The sequence below is a fragment of the Antechinus flavipes genome, chromosome 3, assembly GCF_016432865.1.
Source record: "Antechinus flavipes isolate AdamAnt ecotype Samford, QLD, Australia chromosome 3, AdamAnt_v2, whole genome shotgun sequence".
NCBI lineage: Eukaryota > Metazoa > Chordata > Mammalia > Dasyuromorphia > Dasyuridae > Antechinus > Antechinus flavipes.
The window spans coordinates 610,303,830-610,330,131 of NC_067400.1; the positions used below are offsets into that span (position 1 = coordinate 610,303,830).

Sequence of the window (26,302 nt, forward strand, 5' to 3'; positions counted from 1 at the left end):
GCCCCAGGGAAAGCCCTGACCCTCCTCCTCCATCTTGGCCCGCAGGATGAAGAACTGGGCAGCTACCTCACGTCGCTGCTGAAGAAGGGGCTCCCGCAGGCCCCCAGCTGAGGCCCTCCCTCCTGCACGGGGGTCTTGGTCTGGCTGCCCCAGGGAGGGTCCCGCGCCTGCCGCAGTCCCCGGGCCTCTGCCTGGAGCAGGGGATGAGGCTCCGGCCCACGGCCTTCTGGGCGGGGCAGGCTCTGGGGGGGCGCAGACTGTTTTGTAGCCCGGGGCCAGCTCCCCTCCCTCCCAAGTGCCTGGAACGGGGCTGGGCCGCCGCCCGCCTCCAAGGACAAGAATTAAACAAAAAGTCTCCCAAGAGCTTCCTTGCCTTTTATTCACCTGGAGCAGCAGCCCCCTTGGCACAGGCCTCGGGCCCTGGCACATGGAGGGGTGGATGGGCAGGGCCCCCTCCCCCCAAGCAGGCTGGCGAGGGGCTGAGGCCAGGGTCGGGGCCCCCGAGGTGGCGCAGCAGGTGGCAGAGGGAGGGCAGCAAGCAGACGGTGCACATGAGCACGCTGAAGCTGAGGGTCCTGAGGGCCCCACGCCCACGCCGGGTCCTGCGGCCGGAGGCCACGCGCCAGGCCAGCAGCGGGCAGCCGCTCAGGATGGCGACAGAAGGCGCAGGAAGCCCCCCACCAGCGCGTAGGAGCCCGCGTCTGCCACAAAGTTCTCGAAGCAGGAGGTGCGGTTGTCGGGGCCGATGTGACATGGGGCCGCCCAGGGCCAGGGGACCGGCCGCAGCTCCAGCCAGAGCCCCGCGCTGCCCACGGCCCAGTGGGTCCTGCTGAGCTGGAGGCGCGCCCAGGGCCGGGCCAGGGAGCTGGCAGAGAAGCGAGCCGGTGCCGAGGTAGAGGAAGGCCCAGTGCAGGCCAGCCCCGAGCGCCTCGGCCGCCACGTTCCCAGCCAGGTCCAGGGCAAAGACCACACTGTAGGCCACGGCCAGCTGCTGGTGGCCCCCAGACCCAGGGCCGAGGGGCTTTCCGTGTCATTCGGGGCCGGCAGTGGCAGGGCCACTCTGGGGTCAGAGGGAGGAGCGAGTGCTCGGCGCCCGTCAGGCCCCTGATCCCGCCTCCGCTGCCAGCACGCTCCTCCCCACCGAGGGACCCCTCGGGTCTGAGTGGCCCACGAGGAGCGGGGAGACCTGCGACGGCCCCCGCCCCCAGACCCCTACTCACAGGAGCCGGGCCGAGCACCCGCCGCCGGCCTCAGAGCCTCAGGAAACTTCAGCCTCAGAAAAGCGCCCGCGACGCCTCCCTCCGCCCCTCACCCTTGGGGCCGCCAGGACGTGGCTCCCACAGGCCCCCACAGGAGCACTTCAGCCGCCCGCCACCGGGCCCAGCGCTTGCCCTGTGTTTGCCCCAACCGAGTCCCGGGGCCTCCCTGGTCCCATCAGAGCCCGGGCGCCTCGGGCACGGCTCCTGGCCCGCAGCCTCCTGGGTCAGACGGGCGATTGTACTGGTCCTTGCCAGGGCCCCAGTCTGTGAAGAGAAGGCGGAGCCAGATGTGAGGCAGAAAAGGGGCTCCCGCTGCCCCGGGCACCTGGAGCCCCTGCTGACGCCCGCCCCCCGCCCAGGGTCTGCGGTCCAGGAGGCCCCGGGTGCTCACCGAGGCCATCGTAGTGCACCGACTTCAGGAACAGGCCCCGGGCGGGGGCCACCAGCAAGGGAGGGCCGCTCTGGGGGTCCCCGCTCTCCAGCTTCTCCTTCACCTGGGCCGGGGTCAGGGCCCCCAGCCCCACGGCCACCAGGCAGGCCGTCATCCTCCGCACCTGTGGCGGGCACGGGGCATCAACGCCAGGACCCCTCCTCCCCCCGCAGCCTCCCGGCCCCGGGGCCGCACCCCAATAAGCGCGCCCAGGCTTGGCGGGAGGCCATGTGGCCCCTGCACAGCCGCCCCCTCAGCACCAGGGGGGTCACCGAGAGCCTTGGGGCCCTTTCTGGGGTCCCCGGCACAAAAAGGGGAGGAGACCCCTGCCCCCCCTCCCCGTACCTGCTTGTAGAGGAAGGATTTGCTCTCAAACTCTATGTCCCAGAACTGCAGCTTCCTGCAAATGCAAACAGGCCGAGATGGGGTCCCGGCCCCCCAGTCCGCTCGCTGTCACCTAAAGGCAGCTTTGGCCCTCGGACCAAGGGCAACGGGCACTGCCCAGGTCAGGCGGAGACCGGACCAAGCCCCTCCCCCCAATCCTGCCTGTGCTTCCGGGTCAATGTCTCCCCCCCTCTCCCTGTACCCCCCCCCCCCCCCCCCGGCCACTCCTGGATAAAGCAGAGCCAGGACACGGGGACTTTCCTGGGGAATGGGCGGCCCTGGAAGGGAGGGGGCCGGGGGACGAGGGGGACCCAGGACGCCGGCTGCCCACGCACACTGGCACCGGGCCCTCGCCTTGTGCAAAGGCTTCCTGGGCATCGTCGGCAAAAGGGGGCGGGGAGCTGGCAGAGATTACGGGCACCCGGATTTAGGTTGGGGAAGGGCCTTGAAGGCCAGAGCACGCGGGGAGGCAGCTGGGTAGCCCAGGCCTGGAGGCAGGAAGCCGTGACCTCAAACCTCACCTCAGGCACTTAGGCCGTGGGACTGGGCAATCTCCACCTCAGTTTCCTCATCTGCAAAATGGGCACCATGTGCTGGGATTACCAGCTGTGAGTGACTTGGCTATTCTCAGCAGTGCAGTCCCCCCCCGCGCCCCTCCCCCCCTCCCGACTGCTCGGAAGGAGTGAAAAATCCCATGGTACCCAGGGAAGGGGCTGGCCCTGTCCGAGGACAGACCGAGGAGTCCTCTGTCTATTTCCCCCCTCTCTCTGTCTCTTTCTCCCCCTCTCTGTCTCTCTCTCCCCCCTCTCTCTGTCTCTTTCTCCCCCCTCTGTCTCTCCCCCCTCTCTCTGTCTATCTCTCCCCCCTCTCTCTCCCCCCTCTCTCTATCTCCCCACTCTCTGTCTCTCTCTCTCCCCCCTCTCTGTCTATCTCCCCCCTCTCTGTCTCTCCCCCCTCTCTCTCTCTCCCCCCCCTCTCTCTCCCCCCTCTCTCTGTCTCTCCCCCCTCTCTCTGTCTCTCTCTCCCCCCTCTCTCTCTCTATCTCCCCGCTCTCTCTGTCTCTTTCTCCCCCCTCTGTCTCTCTCTCCCCCCCCTCTCTCTATCTCCCCCCTCTCTCTGTCTCTATCTCCCCCCTCTCTCTATCTCCCCCCTCTCTCTGTCTATCTCCCCCCTCTGTCTTTCTCTCCCCCCTCTCTCTGTCTCTCTCTCCCCCCCCTCTCTGTCTCTTTCTCCCCCCTCTCTCTGTCTCTCCCCCCTCTCTCTATCTCCCCCCTCTCTCTGTCTTTTTCTCCCCCCTCTGTCTCTCTCTCCCCCCTCTCTCTATCTCCCCCCTCTCTCTGTCTCTTTCTCCCCCCTCTGTCTCTCTCTCCCCCCTCTCTCTCTCTCCCCCCTCTCTCTGTCTCTCTCTCCCCCCTCTCTCTGTCTATCTCCCCCCTCTCTCTGTCTTTTTCTCCCCCCTCTGTCTCTCTCTCCCCCCTCTCTCTATCTCCCCCCTCTCTCTGTCTCTTTCTCCCCCCTCTCTCTATCTCCCCCCTCTCTCTGTCTTTTTCTCCCCCCTCTGTCTCTCTCTCCCCCCTCTCTCTGTCTATCTCCCCCCTCTCTCTATCTCTTTCTCCCGCCTCTGTTTCTCTGTCTCAGAGACGTTTCTGGAGGTTTTACTTTGATTAAGGTGGAGACCTTGGTTTTCCTGGCCCGGCTTCCCACGTGGGTTCTTATTTGTGGGCGGGGAGAAGGGAGAGAAGCTAGGACTCAAAAATTTAAAAACAGAAAATTCTGCTCTGAATGTAACTAGGGGAAGAGATTAAATAAGAATGTTTTACAACGGGGATTGTAATAATCCCTCCCAGGGCGGCCGCGAGGCTCAGATGAGACAGTCCTGGGATGAGCGCAGGGCCGGGCGCGCAGAGGTGCCCGACAGCAGTTGCTGCCATATCCAGAGGGGGAAACAGCTCGGCAACAAGAGCGGGCGGGAGCTGCCAGTGGTGACTCCACACCTGCTCCCCACAATCTGCCCCCGTTTGCAGAGGAAGGTGACCCCCCCGTCCCCCACACGGCTAAGGCTGGAGCCAGGCCCTGCCCACTGGCAGGTTCTGGGCTCGGGCACAGCGGGGGCCTGGCCTGCAGAAGCTGGGAGAGCAAGGCCCTGGGGAGGGGCACCCGGACCCGAGACCCCGCGGGGACCCGAGAGCAGGAAGCCATTTTACCGATGCCCAGAGAGGGGGCGGGCACTCGTTCTGGGCCAGAACCCGCCCCCCCCAGAACAGGACGGCACCATCAGGAAAACCCCAAAGTGTGAGCAGGGAGCTGGCACACTGCCCGGTATTCCAGAGGTGCTTAATACAAGCTTGATCAGCAGGGGCTTGGGGGAGGCTCAGCTTCTAACTGAAGAGTCCCCAAGAGCCAGGTTGGGCAGGGGCAGGCAGTGCCAGCACTGGCCTGACCACCTGCCCCGGCTGTCCTCCCCCTTCTCCTCCCTCCCAGCACCCGCTGGTGCCGCGTCGGAGCCGGAGGAAGATGGATGAGGGCCCAGGGCCCGGCACCCCCCAGCGGGCACCTGCCCTCGGGCCGCAGTACAGAGCATCTCTTTTCTGGCTCCCCCCGCCCTCCCGCCCCCGCCACATCTGGCACAGACCCGGCTCCCCTCTTCCTCCTCAGAGAAAGGCTCTTTCTGCAGCTGCCGGTCTGCACCTGCCCCAGGGCAGGGGCAGCAGATGGCCAGAGGAGACCCCAGAACGCGGGCGGATCTCAGCTCTTTAACCCCTAACTCCCCCGGTTTACAGGAAAGGAAACTGAGGCTCAGGGAGAGGAGAGGGCTTGGCAAAGGCCCTCAGAGCTGGTGCCCTCTCCCGGGCAGGGGCCGAGGCTCGGGATGGCCAGAAGGGGCTCAGGGGGCCACCTGGCGCCTCGCAGACCCGGGGGGGAGTGGGTCCTCCCCCCTGAGGCTCCTCTGAGAAGCCATCTCCATGGCCTCGGGGCGCCCCATCTGCTTTCTGATGTCCCCTCCCTCCCTGGGGGTGGGACCCCGACGCCCGGGCAGAGAGAAAGGCGGGCATTATTTGCCCACAGGCTCTGGCACCAGCCCCAGCGTGGGGGGGGGAGACAGGTGATGGGGCTGCATCCCCAATGAGTGGCTCCCATTTGCAATTCAGCCGGAGGATGGGGCCTCAGAGAGGCTTTCATGGTTGCTAGGCAACCTGGGAGCCCCAGCCCCCCACCCCCCCAAATCCCTTCTGTGAATAGACAAGCAGCCGATTGAGAAAGGGGCGGGGGGGAGAAGAGAGGGGGGCAGGCCAGAGGAACAACCCAACGGTCTCTGCGGCCTGGGCTCTCCTGCCGGCCCGCCGGGGTCAGCGAGGGTTCCACCCCCCGCGCAGGAGCCAGGAGCCGGACTCTGGACCCTCGGACCTATTCTCAGGGTCACCACATCCATCCCTCTGCCCCCGGATGAGCCCCCGCCCCCGGCCATCAGCTCGGGAGCTAAATTTAGCTTGGCTTCCACCCCCAAGTCATAGAGCATGAAATGGAATTTGCTGGAGCTGGGTACCCGGGGTGGGAGGTGGGGGGGAGGCACTGCTGGGAACCAGGGCTTCAACTCCCCCCCCCCCCCCTCGCCCCTTCACAACAGGAGGCCCAGATCGGGCACCGAGGCCTGGGATCAGTGTCCCGACCAGGGACGGGGCCCTGCCCCCCTTTCCCCGCAGAGGGGTCTCAGATCAGGCCCCTCTGCCCCCTGCTGCTCCCAGTCACAAGCTTGTCCACCAACGGCTCTGGCCCTGGGGGGAGCACGAAGGAGTGAGAGGAGTGGGGTCGCTGGCAGTACCTTCCCCCACAGCGAGCACCGGAGAGCAGGACAGGGCTTCAGAGAAAGCTGGCGCCCACCGTGGCCTCCCCGAGGCTCCTGCTCAGGATGCTGCTGCCTCGGGCCGCCCCCACCCCCAGCTCTGCTGCCCCCCTGGGCAGCCCGGTCCCCGAGCCACCCCTGGCCGGCCCGGTCCCCGAGCCACCCCCGGCCGGCCCGGTCCCAGAGCCACCCCCGGCCGGCCCGGTCCCAGAGCCGCCCTTGGCCAGCCCCAGGACATAAGGCCTCAGAAGGCCCAGAGCCAGGCCCAGCTCTGTCCCTCTGCCTGGAACAAAGAGCTGAGGGTCGGGGGCCTGGAGAAGGCGCCAAGCGTTCCTTCCCATCCGGCCTGGAGGGGCAGGGGCAGCTCTCACACTCCCAGGCCTCCCAGGGCAGGGACCCCATCGGGTCCGGAAGGCGGCGACCTCTCCAGGGAGGTCCGAGAGCCCTCCCCAGCCCAGGGAACCCGATGTCTGGGAGACGACCCGATGGCTGGATTAAGACCCAGCCCAGTCCCTGTTCCTGGATCCGGCCTCCCAGGGTCAGAGGGTGACCTGGCCCAGACCCCTCCTCACCTCTTCTCCTGGGGATGGGTAAAAGGGCTGGCGGCCGCAGGAGCCACCGAGGCCCGGAGCAGGGTCCTGACAGGGTTCTTCCAGTCATTGTCACTCACTGACCTAAAGGCCCGGAAGTCGTGGGTGCCTTGGAGATGGCGGGCGGCCTCCTGCATGGCCGCCACATCCAGGTGACTGCGGGCAGAGGAGGGTGAGGGGTCATGAGGGCATCCTCCCTAGTCCCGGCCCCACCCCGCCCCACCCCCAGTCCAGGGACTGGCCTTCTCAGGAGAACGTCCTCCCCCAGCCCCTTCCCCTGGGTGCGCTAAGGGTGGGGGCACTTACTCAGTCCTCACTGCCCAGCACAGGTTCCGGTCAAACACGGAGAGGGCGTCCAAGGAGGGGCTGGTTACCACCCGGTACAGGTAGGTCCTTGATGAGGCTTCAAAGCGAGCATGGAAGTCATCGGGGGCCCGAAAGGCTCGGATCACTCTGGGAGGGAAGGACCGGCATCAGACTTCAGGAAGAACTCCCACAGTCCAAGGCTAGTAAAAAGAAATGGCGCGAGCATACGGGGGTCCCGTGCCCATCCCCACCTCCCCAAGTTAGGACGGAGGCAGGGGAGGAACAAAAGGCTTGGACTCGCGAGATCACCCGGGTGACGGATTCAGGGACTGGAGAGTAGGGACACCTGGGTCCCACAGATTATGAGCTGTGCTCCTTTATTCTTCAGAACCAAATATAAAAGACCCCAAGTTTGGGGTATTCTACACCAATCAATGGATCGCCAAGAATCGATGAAGTGACTGCTATGTGTCAGGCACAGTGCTGGACAATGGGGAAACAAAGGTAAAGAACGAAGGATCCCCGCCCTCAAGGACATACAGGACAAAAACCCAGAATCAATGCAAGGAAATTCAGAATGGGCCCTAGGAGTTGAGGGTCAGGAACCAAACCAGGGATGCTAAGGGACAGCGAGAGCTAGAGAGCAAGTGCCTTAGAGGGGCCTGGGAAGGGAGACGGGGAGCCCTGTGGGAGGATGGAAAGGGAGACTGGTGTGGTGGCCAGAAAACCAGTCTCGGTCGGAAAATCCTGGGTTTAAGTCTCACTTCTGGCACTTCCTACCTATTTGACTCTGGTCAAGTCAACTAATCTCTTAGACCAATTCTAGACCAACCAAATGGTGTCAAAGTCCAATAGAAATAAGGCATGTAATCAGTACAAGAGGAGCCTGTTGGTCCATGAACTGATTTAGTTTATTAAAAATGTGTTATTACCTTTGTTTTAATGGATTTTTGTTTGTTAAATGCTTCCAAATTAAACATGTTTTGGGCTGCCCTTGTGGGCCCCAGCTAGTCTCTGGGTTGGACATTTTCTGTTGTTCTAGGACTCTAGGTCACCGAGAAGGTGCTGACCTGCACTGGTGGATGGAGCGTCCTCCCCTGGAAGTTCCCTCCCTGGATGGTATCACAGACTGAGTCACTCAGGAAAAGGGAGGCTGGAACCAGGTTCGATTTTAATTTATTTTACAAAATACTTCCCAATGACACTTCAACAAGATCTGGGTTCTCCTTGTGAGCCTTTGGGCTGGACGCTGTCTGTTCTAGATCACAGAGAAGGGGCTGATTTTTGCTGGCGGAGGAAGTATCCTCCCCTGGACGTTCCCTACATGAAGGTGTCACAGATGGAGTCACCGTCTAGAGCCAGGCCTTTAACAGGAGTTTCTGCCCGATTTTGGAGAGGAGGGGGAGCCCCTCATAATTTACCGAGTAAGGGAGTGACGCAGTTCGCTCGGTTCATGCTTTAGGGAGATCCCCCTGGCAACTGCGTCGAGGGAAGATTCTTGATTGATCAGAGGCTGATGGGAGTGAGGAGAAACTGAGGGCAGGGAACCTCCCAGTCACTCCTGCGGTGGTCCAGGGGAGGCAGGGGCAGAGGAGGTCTGAGAGATGTCACAGAGGTAAAACACCTGACAACAGACTGGAGGGGGGAGGACTGAGGAAGAACGGGAGTCAGCAATGACCCCGATTCGGAAGCTGGAGGGATGGCAGCGCCCTCAGTCACAGGGAAGTTTGGGAGGGTAACGGGCTTCAGGATAAGGACACGTTCAGTGCTGGAGGTGAGATGCCTACAGGACTGCCAGCTGAAGAGGACGGGAGCTCAGAACAAAGGCTGACGGAGGCTGGCTTTGTAGCTCTGGGACGCGGCACAGAGGTGAAAGCTGATGAGGTCAAAGTAAAGAGAGAAGGGAAGAGGCCCATCCATGACCCTAGGGATCAGCTGGGGCCCAGGATCTCCTGCCTCTGGTCCCCGATGCCACAGACTTGGCAAGGGCAAGTCCTGGGCTAGGAAGAGACTACTTCCTGCCCGCCCCAAAGCCTTAGAGAGGTTCTAGACAGACTGCAACTGTGACCCAACCAGAGGCCATCCAGTCCATCCGCCTCTCGGCACATCCTTGCCTCCCCAGGTGGGCCACCTCAATCTCCTGCTCTGGCAAGTCTGGGAAGGGGCTGTCCGCTTAGCCTGGTGCTGAACCTTGCTTATGCGAGAAGTCCTTTCTAACTCAGAGCCACAAGAGACTCAGGTACACAGGGATATCCCTACTCCTCGGGGCTGCTGTCCAAGATGGCCAGCTCCCCAGGGCTTGGCTAAACCGGAGGAGTTGATCATGGAGACAACTCTCGGCTCCCTCCACAACTGGGAACAGGCCTGTGATTGAAGAACATATGTCAACCAATTGAGGAAGGTCTGCCTTCGTCTGTGGGGAGGGGTGATGGAGGGAGACGGGCTGGGTCTGAAGGGTCTGGGACGGGGGGTGGGATACTGTACCTGATGTCAGGGTGCTCCAGGTGGCTATTGAGGGCAAACGTGAGGATATCGGGTGAGAAAGGGGGTCGGCCACTCAGGCGCTGAATGTCCAGATGGGCAGAGTTCCCCAGAGCGTGGACGCCAGTGTCCGTTCGGCTGGAGATGGTGAACTTGACGGGCGTGAGGGACTTCAGCCGCTCGGCAGCTTTCTGAGGGGGATTGGATGCGGATGAGACGGACGCCTCACAGACCCCCTTCCCTTTGCCCTCAGCTGGAGGCACTCGCTGAAAAGAAATGGCCCGAGCACACACGGGTCCCGTGCCCATACCCACCTCCCCAAGCCAGGATAGAGGCAGGAGAGGAACAAAAGGACTTGGACTCGCGAGATCACCCTGGTGACGGATTCAGCGCCCCGAGGAGGCGGCACAGACAGAGCCTTCGGATATGGAATCCCCAGAAGTTCTGGGTTGTAATCCTGGCTCTGCCTTAAACAAGCCAGTTCTGTGACTTCGGATGAGACCCTTCCCCAATCTGGTGAAATGAATAGGCCCATGATCACTAAGGTCCCTTCCAGCTCTGTTCTGAGTTCCATGATCCAATGGATTTGCAGGCTAGAAAATCCCCCTGAGGGGGGATCCATCTTCCTGAGGATTCACAGTGCCCGCCCTAAATTTAGATGCCGTGGTACAATCTGTGGGCCCATTTCCCTTCCCCCATCCTCCACCATTCAGTGACCTGCTTCCAGATAGCATGAGGTCATTCTGTCCATTCCCCTGCGTCCAGGTGGAACAACTGCATCCCTACCCCCCACATAAACAGACTTTAACCAAGGGCAGGGGTGGGAAGCTGACAGTAAGGATGGCATTTCCACTTCCATTCTGGCCAAACCCCACTACTGGCTGCTTCCTCTCCAGCCTCCTTCCCCTTTGTACAGAATGCTGCCGGTACCTGGAACGCCCCACCTGAGAGAGCCCCCGCGGCTGCACTCACACACTGCCCCCAAGGAGATCCCTCTCTGGGTCCCTTCCCCTCAGGTGCTAGCACCTGGATCCCAGACACTCACCTCGAGGAGATTCTGGACTCCGACCCCTTGTTTTGGCCGTTTTATAGCCATGACCCCACTGTAGGGAGAGGGGAGAAGGAGAATGAGAAGGAGGAAATGAGAGGGGGAGAATCCCACAGGCCTTCCATCCAGTTTAACCGCCTCAGGTTAGAGGTAAGGAAACGGGCCCCCGTAGTCCCATCAGGTTCCAGGAAGAGGGGCTGCTCTCCCTATCCCTGTGCCCCCAAGACCTGTCACACAGAGGGCCTGCTGATGGGGCTGTTACAATCAAGCCCGAGGCCCCTTCTCCTTATGACGGATGATTCCTCCCCAAATCATCCTTTTCCTCTTGAATTTATTTTGCCGTGGGAGCCTCCAAGATCCTGCTGGCGTTCATCTCTGGCCTCCCGGCCTTGGGATTTTTCTCTGGAACCCTCAGCCCAAACACCGGGGAAAGAAAGCTGCAGCGTGTCAGGTACCTTTCTGAAGCGGCTCCTTTTCCACTGCCGTGGCAGGCTGGGCCCATGGTGGGGACTCTCCTCTAGCCCTGCTCCCGATGTCTGAATGTGTGAATAGAACAGACTTTATCCCTCATGGCTGCATTCCCTATCTATTCTGGCAAGTGATTGCTCCTGTGACCTGGATGAATATTTTCTTTTCTCTGGGCCTCAGTTTCCCCATCTGGAAAATGAGATTGGATGAGTGACCTTTAAGGATCTCTCAAGCTTGGGAGCTACGAATTCTCTATATAGTAATCCTCAAAGTTAAGTCTTAAAAAAAAAAAAAAAAGAATGAATACACTTTCTTTCCCCGATAGAACTTTGGTTTACATGGGTTTGGGCCCCCATATTTACTATATCAGAAATTAAACCATTTTGGGATTATTAAAAAAGTAGCTTTTAGCTCTAGGAGGTTCTGAAAGGATTTCAAGAACCAGGGGTTTCCCACACACATTTCATCGCACCCCGTGTGTGGCCTCCACATTAAACTCCCCTTTCCACCCCAGCGATGGTCCTCAGCCTGCACGTCACTGAAGGAAGCTCCCTCTTCTCCCCGATTCTCCGCTTCCAATCACCTCCAGTTCACCACCACCCATCCCTTGGGCCCCATCTCAGAGGATAAGGGGGCCCTTCCCTTCGCCCTCTCCTCATGCTGAATCCTAATGCTGCTTGGCTCTTCCCGTAGCCTGTTCCGTTCTCTTGACCTAATTTCCAGCTTCTTTTTAGCCCCATCGCCATAAACATAACCAGATCGTGGCCAAGTCTAAAAAAAAATTTGCTTCGACATCCCCTCAAGCGAGTGTCCTAAATCTCCCCTTTCAGAGGAAAACAAAACTCCTGGCCCATTTTCACCCCCATTTTCTCACTTCCTACTCACTTTTCAACCCCTGGAAATCCAGCTGCCGTTCCCCCTCCTGCTGAAACTGCTTTCCTGAGGACTATTTTATTGGCTTTTCTTAGGTCTGGCTGACCTGCAGTGTTCCAACGCTGGTCACCACCCCTTTCTCCTTGGTTTTGGTGACCCTGACCACTGGTCAGGATCCTCTACCTCAACCTCCCTGTGGAAGCTCTGAGCCTCCTGAGTCTCCCTGGGATCATCCTTCACGTCTAGGACTCTGGGCATGCAGCCGTTTACCTCTGGGATCTGCTCTGGCCCCCTCTTTTCTCTGACTCATCAGCTCTCATAGGTTTAATCGTCATCTCCATGTGGATGTGTGTGTGAGACTTTTTGTGACCCACTTGGGGTTTTGTTGGCAGAGATACTGAAGGGGTTTGCCGTTCCCTTCTCCGACTCATTTTACAGATGAGGAAACTGAGGCAGATGGGATGAAGGGACTTCTCCAGGGTCATGCAGCTAGGAAGTGTCTGAGGATGGGTTTGAACTCAGGTCTTCCTGACTCTATCCGCTGTGCTACCAAAGGCCGTTGGAACAGCCACATGGAAATGTTGGGCAGGTTGGCAATTGGAGATGCAGGATCAGTCTTTAGGAGAGAAGCTAGGGCTGGATATAGAGGAGTAGCTCGGTGTGCTGTGGATCCAAGTTTGGGCTGGAAGTCAGGAGGACCCGAGTTCAAATCCAACCTCAGACACGTCCTAGCTGGGTGACACTGGGTAAGTCATTTCACTCTGCTTGCCTCCGTTTTCTTCTCTGTAAAATGAGCTGGGGAGAGGAAATGGTAAAACCACTCCAATATCTCTGCCAAGAAAATCCCAAATGGGATCACGAAGAGTTGGACATACACTAAAAACAAGGAAACAACAACAAAATGTCTAAACCAGAACTCATTGCCCGCCAACCTCACACTAGCCCTAACTTCCCCATCTGTGTTCAGAGCACTATTTCCCTTTCTAAGCCAATCCAATCTGATCCACGCATCAGGCAGATCCTACGTGCCGGATGCTGTGCCAACCTCCAAGGACATTTAATAAGAAGGGAGTCACCACGAACTGAGGGGTTCTGGGACCCCAGAGTCACTCTGGACTCTGCACTCCCCTCATCCAATTTGTGGCTAGATCTCGTTGCCTCTAGTGCTCACTGTCTTTCCCACACTTCCTCTTTACCCCAGGGCTCAGGACTTCTTAACTGTCCCACTGCAAGTTGCCTCAATTCTTTCCCCTTTCAACCCACCGCTGTCCAATCGGTCTGGGCCTCTCCTTGTCCTGCTCAAGAAACTCCTGTGGCTCCCTCCTGCCTCTAAGATAAAAGGCTGCCTTCTCTGTTGGGCTCTCAAAGCCTTTCAGAGTCTGGTTCCGATTGATCTTTCCAGCCAGTCTGAACAATCCAGCCAAACTGCTCTCTGGCTGTTCCTCGTACACGACAATACATCTTCCCTCTGATGTGTACTAACTTTCCCTGCATGTTTGGAATGCTCTCCCTCTTCATCTTTCTCTTGAAATCCCTAGTTCCCTTCCAAACTCAGCCTGAGACCGATTACCTTCCAGGCATCCTCAAACTTTTTAAATAAGGGGCCAGTTCCCTGTCCCTCAGACTGTTGGAGGGCCAGACTCTAGTAAAAACAAAAACTTTGTTTTGTGGGCCTTTAAATAAAAAAACTTCATAGCCCTGGGGAAGGGGGATAAACGTCCTCAGCTGCTGCATCTGGCCCGTGGGCCGTAGTTTGAGGACCCCTGTATCTATATTATACTTCTATGCTATACCTTTTATATGATACTAAATTCTATACTATACCTGTTATACTATACTAAATTCTATAAGATACCATATTAGGTTCTATATTATACCTGTTATGCTACACTAAATTCTAGGCTATACTTTTTATATGATACTAAATTCTATACTATACTAGTATATATACTAGGTTCTACTATGTTAGGTTCTATACTATCCTAAGTTCTTCCTTATTGTTTCGCTGCCAAATTACTTTGTGTCCATTTAATATTTATCTGAATACATCTGTCAGGAGGCAGCTGGGTGGCTCAGTGGATGGAGTACCAGGCCTGGAGTCAGGAAGAGCCGAGTTCAAATCCAGCCTCAGATACCTATTACTTGTGTGACCCTGAGCAAGTCCCGTTTGTCTTAATCTACTGGAGAAGGAAATGACAAACCTCTCCAGTATCTTTACAGAGAAAATCCCCTGGACAGTATTGGGGCGCTATGTCCACAAGGTCAGAGAGGTAGAATCAGTCAGTAAGTATTTAGTAAATACCTGCTGTATACTGGAGGAGGAAACTGTAAACCTCTCTACCCTGGCCAAGAAAACGCCACTTACAATAATGGAGTGCCATATGTTTACAACAAAACACATGTGACTTTTCTCCAATAGAAATTTTTAAAATGTATTTTTTACTTTTGGAGGCAAAAGGGGTTAAATGACTTGCCTGGGGTCAGAGGGCTAGTAAGTAGAACAGAAGCTTCCTGAGGGGTTCTGTACCCCCAGTCCATGATTTGACTGTGAGTTCCATTCCGTGAATGCTCTCCACCTTCAGAGAGAGAACCGATGATCTCTGAGAGCAGAGGGAAGCAGATTTTTACACCTTATTTTTCTGGTGTATTTTCTTCGATGTGGCTACTCTGAAAAATGTTTTGCATAACACAGAAATGCTTTGCATGACTCCGATATCATATTGTCTGCCTTCTCAGGAGTGGAGGAAGGGCAGGAGGAAAGCAAAAATCTGGAACTCAACGCTTTGAAAAATGGATGTTAATTTCTTTTTAATTGTGAAATAGTTAATGAAATAAATAATTTTTTCAGAAAACTGTGAGCTCTTTGAGGGCAGGGGCTATTTTGCTTTTTTTTTTTTTTTGGGCACATAGTAGGTATTTATTGCCTGACTGATGCCTGCTGAGTTGAGTTCTTGAAATCCCAGCTTAAGTACTAACTCCTCCCAGAAGGCTCTGGTGATTCCCCTCCGATATCCATTCACTGAGTTTTCATTTCCTTCCTGAAGTTACTTTGGGGTGCTCCTTGCATGGTTTTACAGGAGAAGAGGCCTGGCCTGGGAGTTATCAGAGGACAAGAATTCAAATCCTCCTCTGGATGCTTATTAAAAACCCAGGCCTCATCCCCCTGGGTCTCAGTTTCTTATCTACAAAGCAAGGGGTTAGATCAGATGACCCCAGAAGGCTCCACCCAGCTGTGGTGATTTCTTTATTTCCCTCGTTCTCATCTCCCCCTCCCCAAAATACAAGCTCCTTGTGGGCACGAATAGTATTTATTTTTATTTTTTTAAATCTCTGACTCCCCTCGGTCTTACCAGGCCCTATTTATGTTTAAATTGAACTGAATCCTCCGTGGAGCTGGGTCAGGGCCCCCAGGGGTCCCTCTAAGCCGCCTCCTCTCCCCCCTGCCCGTCGCAGCACTGGGGCACGAGTTCCCCACCGGGCAGAATTGTTTAGAAATCCGGTTTCCTGAAACATCTCCGAGTCTGGGTGCCTTCTTTAAATGGCATCCTAAACTTAGCTCGGGTACCCAGCTCCCAGCCTCGCCCGCCCTCCCCACCCCGGCCGAACCTGGTTAGTCTGGGGCCACATCCTTCCGCCGCTCCCGGAGAGGAAGCTGGGGGTGGGGTGAGGGCTGGGGACTCTAGGTCCCCATTCTCCGCGCCCACAGCTCCCTGGCCGGACACAGTGCGCGGCACAGGGTAGGCGCTTAATAATTGCTGCCTTGACTCGGGGTTGACCGAGTTGTGAAACCCCAAGTTATGCAACAGAGCTCCACGAAGGGAAGGTGCTTAGAGATCTCTGCAACATTACTAGGTGCTGCAGCAGGAAGCGGGTCCCCGGAGGGGAAGGGGCTCGTCCGAGGTCTCTCCGGGGCGTTGGCAGAGGGGGGGCGGGTGGCCAGAGCACCCCACTCCCCCACGCCGGAGCTGCCTTCCAGATTCTTCCCTCGGGATCACTCCCATCCTTCCTGCTGCGGCCCCCGGCGTCCCACGTGGGCGCCAGGGCAATCTAGGGACACGGGTGGGGGAGGGGCCCCCACGGAAAGGAGGCGGGAGCCGATCCCCAGCCCCACTGGGGTTCCGGGCAACCAGTCTCCGCCCCTACCTACCTAAAGACTGTGCCCACGTACTGGAAGAACACGAGGTAGCGCGCGCGGGGCGAGTCCATGGCCGCGTGGGAGGGGGCGGGTCGGCCCGCCGCGCGTGCCCGCCCCCGGCCCAGCGGACCCCGCCCTCCCGCGGCGCGCGCGCCGGCCGGGCTCGGACTCCAAGGCCACCGCGCGCGATTGGACAGGAGAAGGGGGCCGGAGGGAGGGGTGAAGTGGAAGCGCGAGTGGGGCGGGGCCTCCACTTAGGGAGCGGGGAGCAAGTGATGACCGCGTTCGGGACGCACAGAGGGCGGGTCGCGAGGGGCCAGTCTCCCCTAGGAGCGCGCCCTCTTTGCCCTGGACCCAAAGACTGTGTCAAGACCAAAGGACGGCGTTGCTGGCCTGGGGCTGCCCAGAAGGTCTCCTCCGGCCTCCGCTCCCCAGATCGCTGGAGACGCGTCCCGGTGCTTTGGGGTCCGCGCCTTCTCTGAGCCCACCGTGCCCTGGAGTCTGGCGTTGGAGGCTTGTTTTTGAGGGGTCCTGTGTGACCCCTTCCCCCAGTTTTATTGCTGTATCTGTCATAATGTCTCTGCTTCTCTATATTCCTGTCTCTCGTCTCCGTCACTGTCTCTCTCTCTCTCTTTCACACACACACACACACACACACACACACACACACACACACACACACTCCCCGTTAACAGGGCACCTCTGTGCGGAGAGACCCAAAAAGCGAACGATCCGGAAGTCCGCTCGCTGGCCTGGCTTCGGTCCGCTGGCACGAGAACGCTGACTGGATCGTTTCCCCACCGCCCCTCCCCCCTCCATTCACTGCTCCTGCCCAACTCGACTCCGCGCTCCGGAACACACCCAGAACTCGCGGACACCGGGAATCCCAGAGAGCCCGAGCAGGAGAGGGACTCCGAGGCGGGCGAGGCTCGGACCTGAGCGCGCATCCGTCGGACAGGACCTTCCCCCCTCCCCCCCAGCGGTCGGTTGGCCAACCAACCTTTGCTGGAAGCCCTCCAGCGATGGAGAATGACTTTCCTGGCAGTCCGGGCAGCCCATTCACTCTGCGAGAGCTGGAATTGTAGATTTTTTCCTCTCTCTGAACCTCAATTTCTCTGTGAACCTTTCACCCATTACTTTTGGGTTCTGCCTTCTGGGACCTTTGATAATTTCCTAAATAATAGCCCTTCAAGTATTTGAAGACAGCCAGCAAGTGTGGTCCTCCCCCACCCCTCTCTCCTTTCATCTCTCCCTCCTCTCTTCTTTTCCTGCTCCCCTCTCCTTCCCTCCTCTTTTCTTCTCTCATCTCTTCTTCTCTTCTTTTCCCCTCTACTCCCCTCCATCAGTCTTCTTTCTCCTCCCCTCTTCTCTCCTCTCTCCCCTTTTTCCTCTCCTCCCCTTCTCTCCTTTTTCTCTCTCTGCTCTCCCCTCCTCTCCTCCCTTCTTCATCAAAGGTACAAAACCAAGTATTTTTCTCGAGCCAAAGGAAGATCCTTCTCCAAGGGAAGGTCCCAGAAGGGGCCTGTGTGATTTCATAGGATAGGGGAGGAACTCTGAAAGGCTTTGCTGTTCATACAGCCTCGGAGAACTAACTGCCTGGGGTCAGAGGGACATCCCTTGAGGTGATGACCTCTTAATCTCGGTCTCTGAAGCTAGCTGATATCTTTGAAGTGCATAGAGTGCTGAGCTTAAGAGTCAGGAAGTTTCTATTCTTTCACAGATCCTTAGGGGCTGTATGACCCTAGGCAGATCACATTTCCCTGCCTCAGCTATCCCATCTATAAAATGGGGATAATTATAGCATATACCATCCAGGATTGTTGTGAAGATCAAAGTAGACAATATCTGTAATAAACTATGTAGATACTATTATTATCATCATCCCTTTATGAGGGGAGCAAAACCCTCCTCCCCGCCCCCAGAGCTCCTCAGGTGGTGAGTAAAGAATGTTTGCTGACTGGGCAATAAAGGTTTACATTTTTCTAGTGGTTTTATGCTTGCGAAGCCCTGGACATTCAGTAGAGCCTTACTACACCCCCATTTTTCTGTTGGAAAAACTGAGACTTGGAGGAACAAAGTGGTTTGTTCGGAGTTGTACAACTAGGACAACTGTCAGAGTTGGCAGCTGAGCCAGGGTCTGAACCCGATTCCAAGTCCAGTGTTCTGTGCACTGCACCATGCTGCCTTTATAACCAGCCTCAGCCTGAATCCCCCTCTTCCTCCCTCCCCAATCCTATTTAATTCCACATTCATCGGACAAGCTGTGTGGAGGCATTGTACTCAGAAGCCAGCCACTCTCTTCCATGTCTATTTATTCCCGGGGTTCAGCACAGTGCTTGGCACACAGTAAGAGTCTAATAAATGCTTTTCCATTCATTCATTCATAGCTGGGATACCAGCATGGAGCCCTGCCCATATTAAATGTTATAGGCATTCATTGGATTGAGGAGAATGAGAAGATCGCTCATTTAGAGCTGGAAGCTTCCCTAGAGATCATAGAGCCAATTCTCTCCTTTATGGACGAGGAGGCTGACGGGAGGGTAAGTGGTTTGCCTGTGGGCCCACCGGTGGGGTCTGAAATGAGATCCCAGCACTCCTCTGAACTCCAGGGTCCCAGGCCCTGGCCCCCGGGGCTCCCTGCCCGCCAGTGGCTCCCTGCCTCCGGGAGCTTACTGCTTTCTAGGGCAACCTACTAAGACGGGAGTCCTCTGAACAGCTAGGTGGCGCCATAGCGCATAGCGGGCTGGGCTTGGAATCAGGAAGATACCTTCATGAGTTCAAATCCCACCTCACACTTTGTAGCTGTGATCTTGAACAGGTCATTTAACCCGACTTGCCCTCCCCTCCCCTCTCCCCCCCAACTCTCTCATACACACGAAGCATAGAGGGGCTTAGAGAGGCAGAGCTTGAGAAATTTGAGGAGGAGCTTTCTGTTGAAAGAAGTCCTAGAAGAGCACTGGGGTTCTAGAGCTAGTGCTCCTGGGAGAAGATGGGCCATGAACTCGGCTGGGAAGGAAGAGAGGGATATTGAGGCAGAGATGGGGAAGGAGTTCATTCCAGACACAGGCTCGCTTGAATTCTGGGAGAGGAACAGGGAGAGGAAGAACAAGGAGCTGGTTGGAGTGTCCAGTGAGAAAAGGAGGGATGGGAAATGAGGGCGGAAGTAGGCTCCAAGCAAATCCAGAGTGGCCTTCAGTGCCGAGGCAGAGAGCTTGTGTTTATCCTTAGGAAAGAATCGTTAGCAGAGGAATTATCAGATTAAAGACCAGGAGCTGGGAAGATGCTCTGAAGCCATCAAGTCAAAGTCCCATAGATCCTAGGTTCCTACACCCAGTGCCCGGAATCTGATAGGCGTTGATACATGCTCATTGACTGACTAGATGACCTTCCATTCTGGTTCTAGGGATCCCTCCCACTGGCACAGGGGATGACTGTGGAGGCTGGAGCCCAATTAGTCACGGACTTGCTAACCTCGCAGGAACCGCAGCCCCACCCGGAGGTCACCCAGTCTGTCTGGGTTCCAGGTGTTGGAGATTTCGGGGCCACCTCCGCAACTGAAGGACGCCGGGGGAGCGCCGAGGGGCCTCACCGTGCCGAGGACATCCCCTCGAGGAGCCCCTTTCGTTAAAAGGGCAGAGGCCGCGGGGTGCATCGAAGTGGGGAGATAGAGAGCCCGGAGTGCTGGGAGCCCTGGCTCTAGTACTTACTGACTGGGTGACCTTAGGCTAGCCACGTCACCCCTGAGGACCTCAGTGTCCTCCTCCACAAAAGGCGGGTCTCCCCAGAGGACCCTCACAGGGTCCCTCCCAGCTCTAAATGGAAGCCCCTGGGATCTCGGGGGTGCCGCCTCCGAGAGGGGGAGGAGTCAGAGGCGCCGGACAAAGGCCGGGCAGATGTAAATGACACGCCGGTGCCCGGGGAGGGGCTTACGGGGAAGGGGGCGCGGCGGCGGCGGCGGCGGCGGCGGCGGCAGGACTTTGGCGACGCTCCCTGCGCGGTGACAGGCCCGGCGGGGCGGGCCGGGGCGGGCCGGGGCGGGCCGGAGCGGGCGCTGCAGCGGCCTCATTCCCCAGCCCGGGCGGGCGGGCTGGCTGGAGAGCGAGCGGAGCCGACGGGAGCGGGCGGAGCGGAGCGCAGCCCGGCCGGGGCGAGCTGGGGTGGCCATGGCACTGGCGCTTCCACTCTGAGAGCCCGGGCCGCGGGCGGAGCCGCAGAAATGACGGTGGAGTTCGAGGAGTGCATCAAGGACTCGCCCCGATTCAGGTGAGAAACCTCGGACCCGGGACCGGCCGTGGTCCGGGAGCCCTCGGGACCCCGGGACTCCGCGCGTCCCGAGGGACGGAGCAAGGCAGGGACCGGGAGCCATGGCCCGGCCCGAGGGGGACGGGGGGGCAAAGGCGGGGATCGAGACACACCCAGGCGGAGAGGCAGGGGAGACACCCGCCCGGAGACGGACACAGGTCCGGAGACAGAGGGAGACAGGACCCCGGACCCAGAGACCGAGAGCGGCACCCCCCCAGAGAGAGACAGAGGCGCAAAGACACAGACCGAGAGACACGCCAGAGAGAAAGAGAGAGAGGGAAAGAAAGGGAGAGAGGGAAGGAGGGAGGGGGAGGAGAGAGACAGAGAGAGAGACAGAGACAGAGAGAGAGAGAGAGAGAGAGAGAGAGAGAGAGAGAGAGAGAGAGAGAGAGAAAGAGAGAGAGAGAGAGAGAGAGAGAGAGAGAGAGAGAGAGAGAGAAGAGAGAGAGAAGAGAAAGGGAGGGAAAGAAGGAGGGAGGGAGAGAGAGAGAGAGAGAGAGAGAGAGAGAGAGAGAGAGAGAGAGAGAGAGAGAGAGAGAGAGAGAGAGAGAGAGAAAGAGAAGGAAGAGACGGAGAAGGAGAGAGACAGACAGAGAGATATGTCTTGTCTCGGAAATAGAGACAGGGACATAAAGAGAGACAAGAGACCCCACACCCAGAGATGGAGGCAGACGGAGGCAGGCCAGCACACACACACACACACACACACACACAAAGGCGAACACTGCCTGGGGCTCCCACGATTAGCCTCCCTCCCCTTCCTGTCCAGGTTCCACGTGGGGTGTGTCAGTGACAGACTCTGGAGCCTTTGGCCCCCTTCTTCCTGACCGCCCCCCCCCCCCCTTTCCCCCAGGCAGGGGCTGTAGCTCTTTCCTGGTCCGGCTGGGTTTGGGTTTCCTCTGAGCTTATGGAGGGACAAGGGGCTGAGTTGCAGGGCATGCCTTGGGGGACACCCCAGGCCCTGAGGCAGACCCGGGTTAGGAGAGAACCCCCTCCCTGGCTAGAAGAGAAGAGGGAGGGTCTTTATGTGAGCAGGAGGCTGTGTAGTGTGACAGCAGGGCCCCTCCCCCACCTCCTGCAGCCAGGGTCTCTGCCTCTGTGGAAGGTCGGAGGGCCGGGAGGCTGCCAGAGAAGGGGAGCCTGTGGCAGCTTCAGGCCCCCCAGTACACCGCTCCCTTCCCTCCAACCCCAGTCCCCCAGCCCTTCTCTAGGGAACAAAGGGACCTTTCCAGATAACAATTGTCCCAGAGAGAAAGGGACAGAAGGTTTGAGGTTCCCTTTTCACCAGGCTTGGCTGCCTTCCCGAGCGTGGCTCAGCCAGTTGTCCATCTGTCCGTCCGTCCGTCCCTGTCTGTCCACCTTGCGGACTTTGTGTGCCTGAGCTGCCTGGCAGGATGGGCAGGGTCCCTGCGGCCCCTCTGCTGGGAAGTGTCTGCCCCCTGGGGAGCCGCTGAAGAGGGGCCCCCAGCCCCAGGGGCAGCAAAGCTGGCCCGAGACCCCCAGCAAACCAGAACCTCCCCGGGCAGCAAGGCTGGGGTGGACCATGCACACGCGTGTGCACGCATTGCACCTGTGCACAGACCCTGCACATGTGCACAAGGCATGTACACTCACATGCATGCACACACACACGGGGGTGAGCGGCTCCGGGCTCGTGCTGGATTCGCTGAAGGACTCGGGCCTGTGACTCCCTACTCTAGAACTGTTCCGGGAGACAAAGACAACAGCCCCTTCCTTAGCCGAGGCCCTCCCTTCCTCCCTCCCTCCCTCCTGCTCTCCCTTCTTCTCTGACTGTCCCGAGGAGGCTGGGAAGAAATTAGAAGCAGGAATGGGCCGTCTCCCAGCCTGGACGGTGGGGGAGGCAAAGGTTAGGGCCAAGGGTCGTGTGGTAGGGGGCTGTGGATCAGAATGGTCCATCTTTAAAGGTTTAGGAGGAGAGGCCCGTGGGTGAAGATGGGTGAGTGGAGAAAGTGAGCATCGTGCCGAGGGATGATGGGATGAGGGGGCTCTCGTTGCTCAGGGAGATGGGTCCTACTCTGGTGGGAGTGAGGGCATCTTTGGGCTGCCCTTCCTTCCTTTCCTGCTTGAAGCAGTGGGTCCTGTCCTCCTGTCTGGAGGAGGGAAGAGGGAGTCCCCTGGGAATGGGCCCAGAGCTGCCCAAACCTTCCTGACCCCTCGTACCCCATCCTGGCCGTGGATCTGGGTAGCCAAGGCGGGGTCTCCCAGCCGGTCCTGGCTGGAAGCTGGAGGAAGAAGGGCCGGGCCCAGGCCCAAGAGGTGGTTCTGGTTTCCAGACTGCCTGTTCTTGCTCCTCGGAGGGTGGCCAAGCCAAGGCTCCTCAGAGCTCAGCCGGGGAGGGTTAGCAGTGGACTTTCTCCCTCTGGCCCTCTCTCTTCCTGTCTGTCTGTCCAGCCCCATCCTGGGACTCGGTGCCCCGAGTGCCTGGGGATTTGGGGCTTCCCATCCTCTGCGGCTGTCATGTCATGGGATGGGAAGTTGGAAGCTCTCCCTCCCCCTCCACACCTTTGCTCCAGTCTCCTCCCTGCTCAGGCACGCCTGCCTGACCCGGCACTACCTGTTTGAGAGCAGCCCTAGGGGAGGGCCCTTGGGTACCTCTCCCCCAGCAAGCCCCGGCCGGGGATGGAGAGGACGTAGACTCCGGGCTGGCCTGTGCTCCTAAGCTCCCAAATCCCGGGGCACGCTCCCCCCAGGTTGGAGGCTGGACTCCGGCCTGACTTTGCTGTGTGCCCTGCCCTCTCTCTCTCTGGTTCCCTTTTCCTCAGTCCGGATGGGGACAAGTGCCTCAATTCTCCGCAGGGAAGGAGTTAGTCAGAGGCTCAGGGAGTCCCCTCTGGATGCATCATTCACTGTCTTGCCCTGGTGGTGGGGGAGGGAGGGGTCCTTGCCACACCCACCAAGGAATGAGTAAGGGCTGCCCCGTGGGGTGGGGGTGGGGGAAGCTGTAGTCTGAGCCCCCGGAAGCGGGGTCCCTCTGGGGCTTGTTCCGCTGGTACCGGGGAGACCCCATGCTCCCGCCCCTGCTGGGAAGGTGTCTGGGGCCTGAGGATGTGGCACTTTGGGGGAACGAGCCACGGTAACACTAGCTAATGGGGGGGGCAGAGGGATCGGGGGAGAAATCTGTGGGCAGAGAGGAGCCAGAGTTTGGGGGGAGAGGGGAGGGGTGAGTAGAGAGGATGTGGTCAGCGGGCGTCTGCTCTCCCCATGCCTTTGGGCCGGGGGGAGCCCGCTCTGCTTCTGCCCTGCCCCCTCCCGGCGTGGGATCCCGGGCGGTGGGGAGGAGCTGGGAGCCGGCGCCAGATGTTCTTCATCTCTGCTGGTTGGGAACTGGAGGAGAGCGGCCGGGGCTGCCACAAGAGGATGGAGGCTGGAGCTCAGGAGGATGGAGGCTGGAGCTCAGCAGGCGTCTCCTATAAACCAGGCCGGGGATGGACCAGGAGGCTTTGGGCACTGGCAGGGATGGAGGCCCTGACCAAGCCCAGGGGCCCAAGGGGCTGCTGGGAGAGCAGGCTTGGGGATGCAGCTCCTCTGTATAGGAGAGCCATAAGGGAAGCTATCCAGACTCCTCCTGGACACCTCCTGCCTGCTCGAGCCACTGCCCTGGGAGTCCGAAGGGCTGAGTCAGAGGACCTGGATTCAAACCCTGTCACTGCTCTATCCAGCCGGTCACTGCCTCTCTGAGCTTCAGCTTTCTCAGCTGTAAAATGGTAGCGTTGAACTCGGTGCATTGGTGGTCTGAGGTTTGGTGTAGTGGATGGGGCTTAGGGACCCCCTCAGGAAGACCTGGCTTCAAATGATGGTCCTGGACAAGGCATTTCAACTGTTGCCTCCTGGGAGATTGGGAAGGACTCGGGGCTCCTAAGACTGTAGCTCCAGGTCCTAATCGCACGTCCTGGGGCTGGATGAGTCCTTTCTGGCTCCAGATCTACACCCTGAGAACCAAGAACCAGCCGGCAGGATGGAGGCTCCCGGGTCCCCATGGTCACTCTGGTTTGGAGGGGAATCTGATTAAAACTGGAAGGGATTTCCTTAAAAGTTTGACTGCTAAGTAGGTGTGCCTTTCCAGTGGGCTCTGAGCACCTACTAAGTGTCAAGTCAGAGGATTAAAACACCAGTCCCAGTCAAGAAGACCTGAGTTCAAATCCAACATTTAACCCTGTTTGCCTCAATTTCCTTATCCATAAAATGGACTGGAGACAAATTGCTTCTGGATCTCAGCCAAGAAAACCCTTAGTTGGGTTGAAGGGCAACAACCACAATGAACCAAGCACTGGGTGTTTAAAATATAAAGACCAAACTGGCCCGGTTCTTGCCCTCAGGGAGCTTATTTTCTGCTGGAGATACCAGCATTAAGCCAAGCCTCAGACCATCCAAGCCACCCCCCCTTCCTCCAAACCAGCTCAGTGCTCCCATTTTACAGATGAGAAAACTGAAGCTCAGAGAGTAGGCTGATAAGTAAATACTTAGAAATAAATAAAGGTACTTTCCAGAGGGAGCTGGCAGTGACTGGGGGAAGGAATAAATGGGGAGGGCTTGGGGAGGGGGGCAGATGGGACTCTGGGTGGGATCCTAGGCTAGAGCATTCCAGATGTGGGGAGCCATTAGGGCCGAGTCCGAGAAGAGGAAGAATTGGAATTGCACGGGCTGGGAAGGGTCCCAGGGACAGCCCGCACATGCGCCCTCCCATGCACCCCCCCACACGCCCCCCCAACTTGCATCTGAGAGTGCAGGAAGAGGAGTTAACCAAGCTAAGCTGGGGAAGATAGGTGGGAGCCAGATTGGGGAAGGTTTTAAATGCCAGCCTGGGATTTCCCAGCTGATCCTAGAGGCAATCACGGAGGCCCTGACCTCAGACAAATTACTTGACCCCCCCAGCTGCCTCCAATGCACAAGGAGGCGCATTAGCGGAGGCCGCATTAGCGGCGCCCCAAAGTCCTCTGAGCCCCAGCATTCTGCCTAGGGTGGAAATTCTGCTGGGGGAGGAAGGCAGCAGCGGGGGAAGATGCTGTGCCGGCTGGCGAGGAGGATCCCCGGGAGCTGGTCCTGGTGCTGCTGTAGGTGTGTTTTGAAAAAAAAATCCTTGATCCTAGACTCAGGGACCCAGATTCGAGTCCAGCCGTAGATACTTGTTCCCTGTGGGACCCCAGGCTTGTCACTTAACCTCTATTTACCTTAATTCCCTTCCTGTACCAGAGAGGACCCACCTTAACTTCTGAGGTCCTGTTAGCTCTTCATCGGGGCTCCTGGGACCTTACATTTTGTGTGTGTGTGACGTGCACGTGTAAGCCATGTTTTATGTTACACATGTATAAACCAGTTAGGAGACATGACAAGATGCATTTATATATTATGCATACAAAAAGATCTGTAATATACATACACCATGTATGTATGGTGAATCAGTATGTAATATTCTATAATCCACTTACATATGTGCTCAGTCACTGTATTATATACTACATGGCACATATATGTTGTGTAAATGCACACAATCAGCATATAATATACACCACATGTATGTGTACATGTACAAATCAACATAGAATATATGCCACATGTTTGTGTATATGTACAAATCAGCATATAACATACACCACATGTATGTTTATATGCACATAATCAGCATATAATATACTTGAATATGTGCTCAGTCAGTATATTATATACTACCTGGCACATGTAGATGTAAATACACACAATCAATATATAGTCTACTATACACCATATGTATGTGTATCTAATACATTATATACCATATAGCACACATATATGTATATGTACCCAAAAGCATATAATATATAACATCTATGTATATGTAATATACTGTACACCACATGTATGTGCACACATTATATTAGATAACATATAGCACATGCATATATATGTACAAATCCAATGTGTTATATACTATGTTAATGCATGTGTATAGGACACAATCAGTATGTGATGTGTCATATATAACATATGGCATGCTGCATGCATATGCGCACAATCGGTATATAATATCCTACATAACACATATATGTGTAAATATACACAATCAATATATAATATGCTATAAACCACATGTATGTGTATATGTACATAATCAGTATATTATATACTATATAGTACATAGTATAGTCTTAGATACTATGTAACATATTTATGTTATGTACTATAAACCA

General features: G+C 57.3%; 3 protein-coding genes across 5 annotated transcripts in view; 2 read left to right on the forward strand and 1 right to left on the reverse strand.

Moving 5' to 3' along the window:
• INTS11 (integrator complex subunit 11) overlaps nt 1-363 on the forward strand; it is a 28,979-nt gene extending 28,616 nt beyond the window's left edge. For both annotated transcript variants that reach the window (XM_051988844.1, XM_051988845.1), the window contains exon 18: nt 46-363. In XM_051988844.1, the coding sequence (XP_051844804.1) occupies nt 46-111 (66 nt within the window). In that variant the 3' untranslated portion in view covers nt 112-363. The remainder of the gene's footprint in view (nt 1-45) is intronic.
• PUSL1 (pseudouridine synthase like 1) lies at nt 356-15,926 on the reverse strand. Of its 2 annotated transcripts, none has more exons than XM_051988846.1 (8): nt 15,828-15,926; nt 10,337-10,394; nt 9,295-9,482; nt 6,811-6,957; nt 6,487-6,660; nt 2,035-2,089; nt 1,651-1,813; nt 356-1,523 (listed from the first exon to the last, which is right to left on the reverse strand). In XM_051988846.1, the coding sequence occupies exons 1-8, from the start codon at nt 15,884-15,886 to the stop codon at nt 1,435-1,437; spliced, it is 933 nt and encodes a 310-aa protein (XP_051844806.1). In that variant the 5' UTR covers nt 15,887-15,926; the 3' UTR covers nt 356-1,434. The 2 variants fall into 2 exon arrangements, with proteins under 2 accessions (XP_051844806.1, XP_051844808.1); XM_051988848.1 differs by lacking the exon at nt 15,828-15,926 and adding an exon at nt 10,795-14,515.
• Nucleotides 15,927-19,860: 3,934 nt separating this feature from the next.
• ACAP3 (ArfGAP with coiled-coil, ankyrin repeat and PH domains 3) overlaps nt 19,861-26,302 on the forward strand; it is a 61,185-nt gene continuing 54,743 nt past the window's right edge. The window contains exon 1 of the mRNA XM_051988862.1: nt 19,861-20,078. Coding sequence (XP_051844822.1) covers nt 20,032-20,078 — 47 coding nt within the window. The 5' untranslated portion in view covers nt 19,861-20,031. The remainder of the gene's footprint in view (nt 20,079-26,302) is intronic.

Excerpts from the sequence above, each read along its gene's own strand:
- PUSL1 (XM_051988846.1), bottom strand. The coding sequence starts at position 15,886 with ATGGACTCGCCCCGCGCGCGCTACCTCGTGTTCTTCCAGTACGTGGGC. Across the intron at positions 9,483-10,336 it reads GAGTCCAGAATCTCCTCGAG|AAAGCTGCCGAGCGGCTGAA; the intron begins GTGAGTGTCTGG and ends AATCCCCCTCAG. Across the intron at positions 1,814-2,034 it reads AATCCTTCCTCTACAAGCAG|GTGCGGAGGATGACGGCCTG; the intron begins GTACGGGGAGGG and ends TGCCCGCCACAG.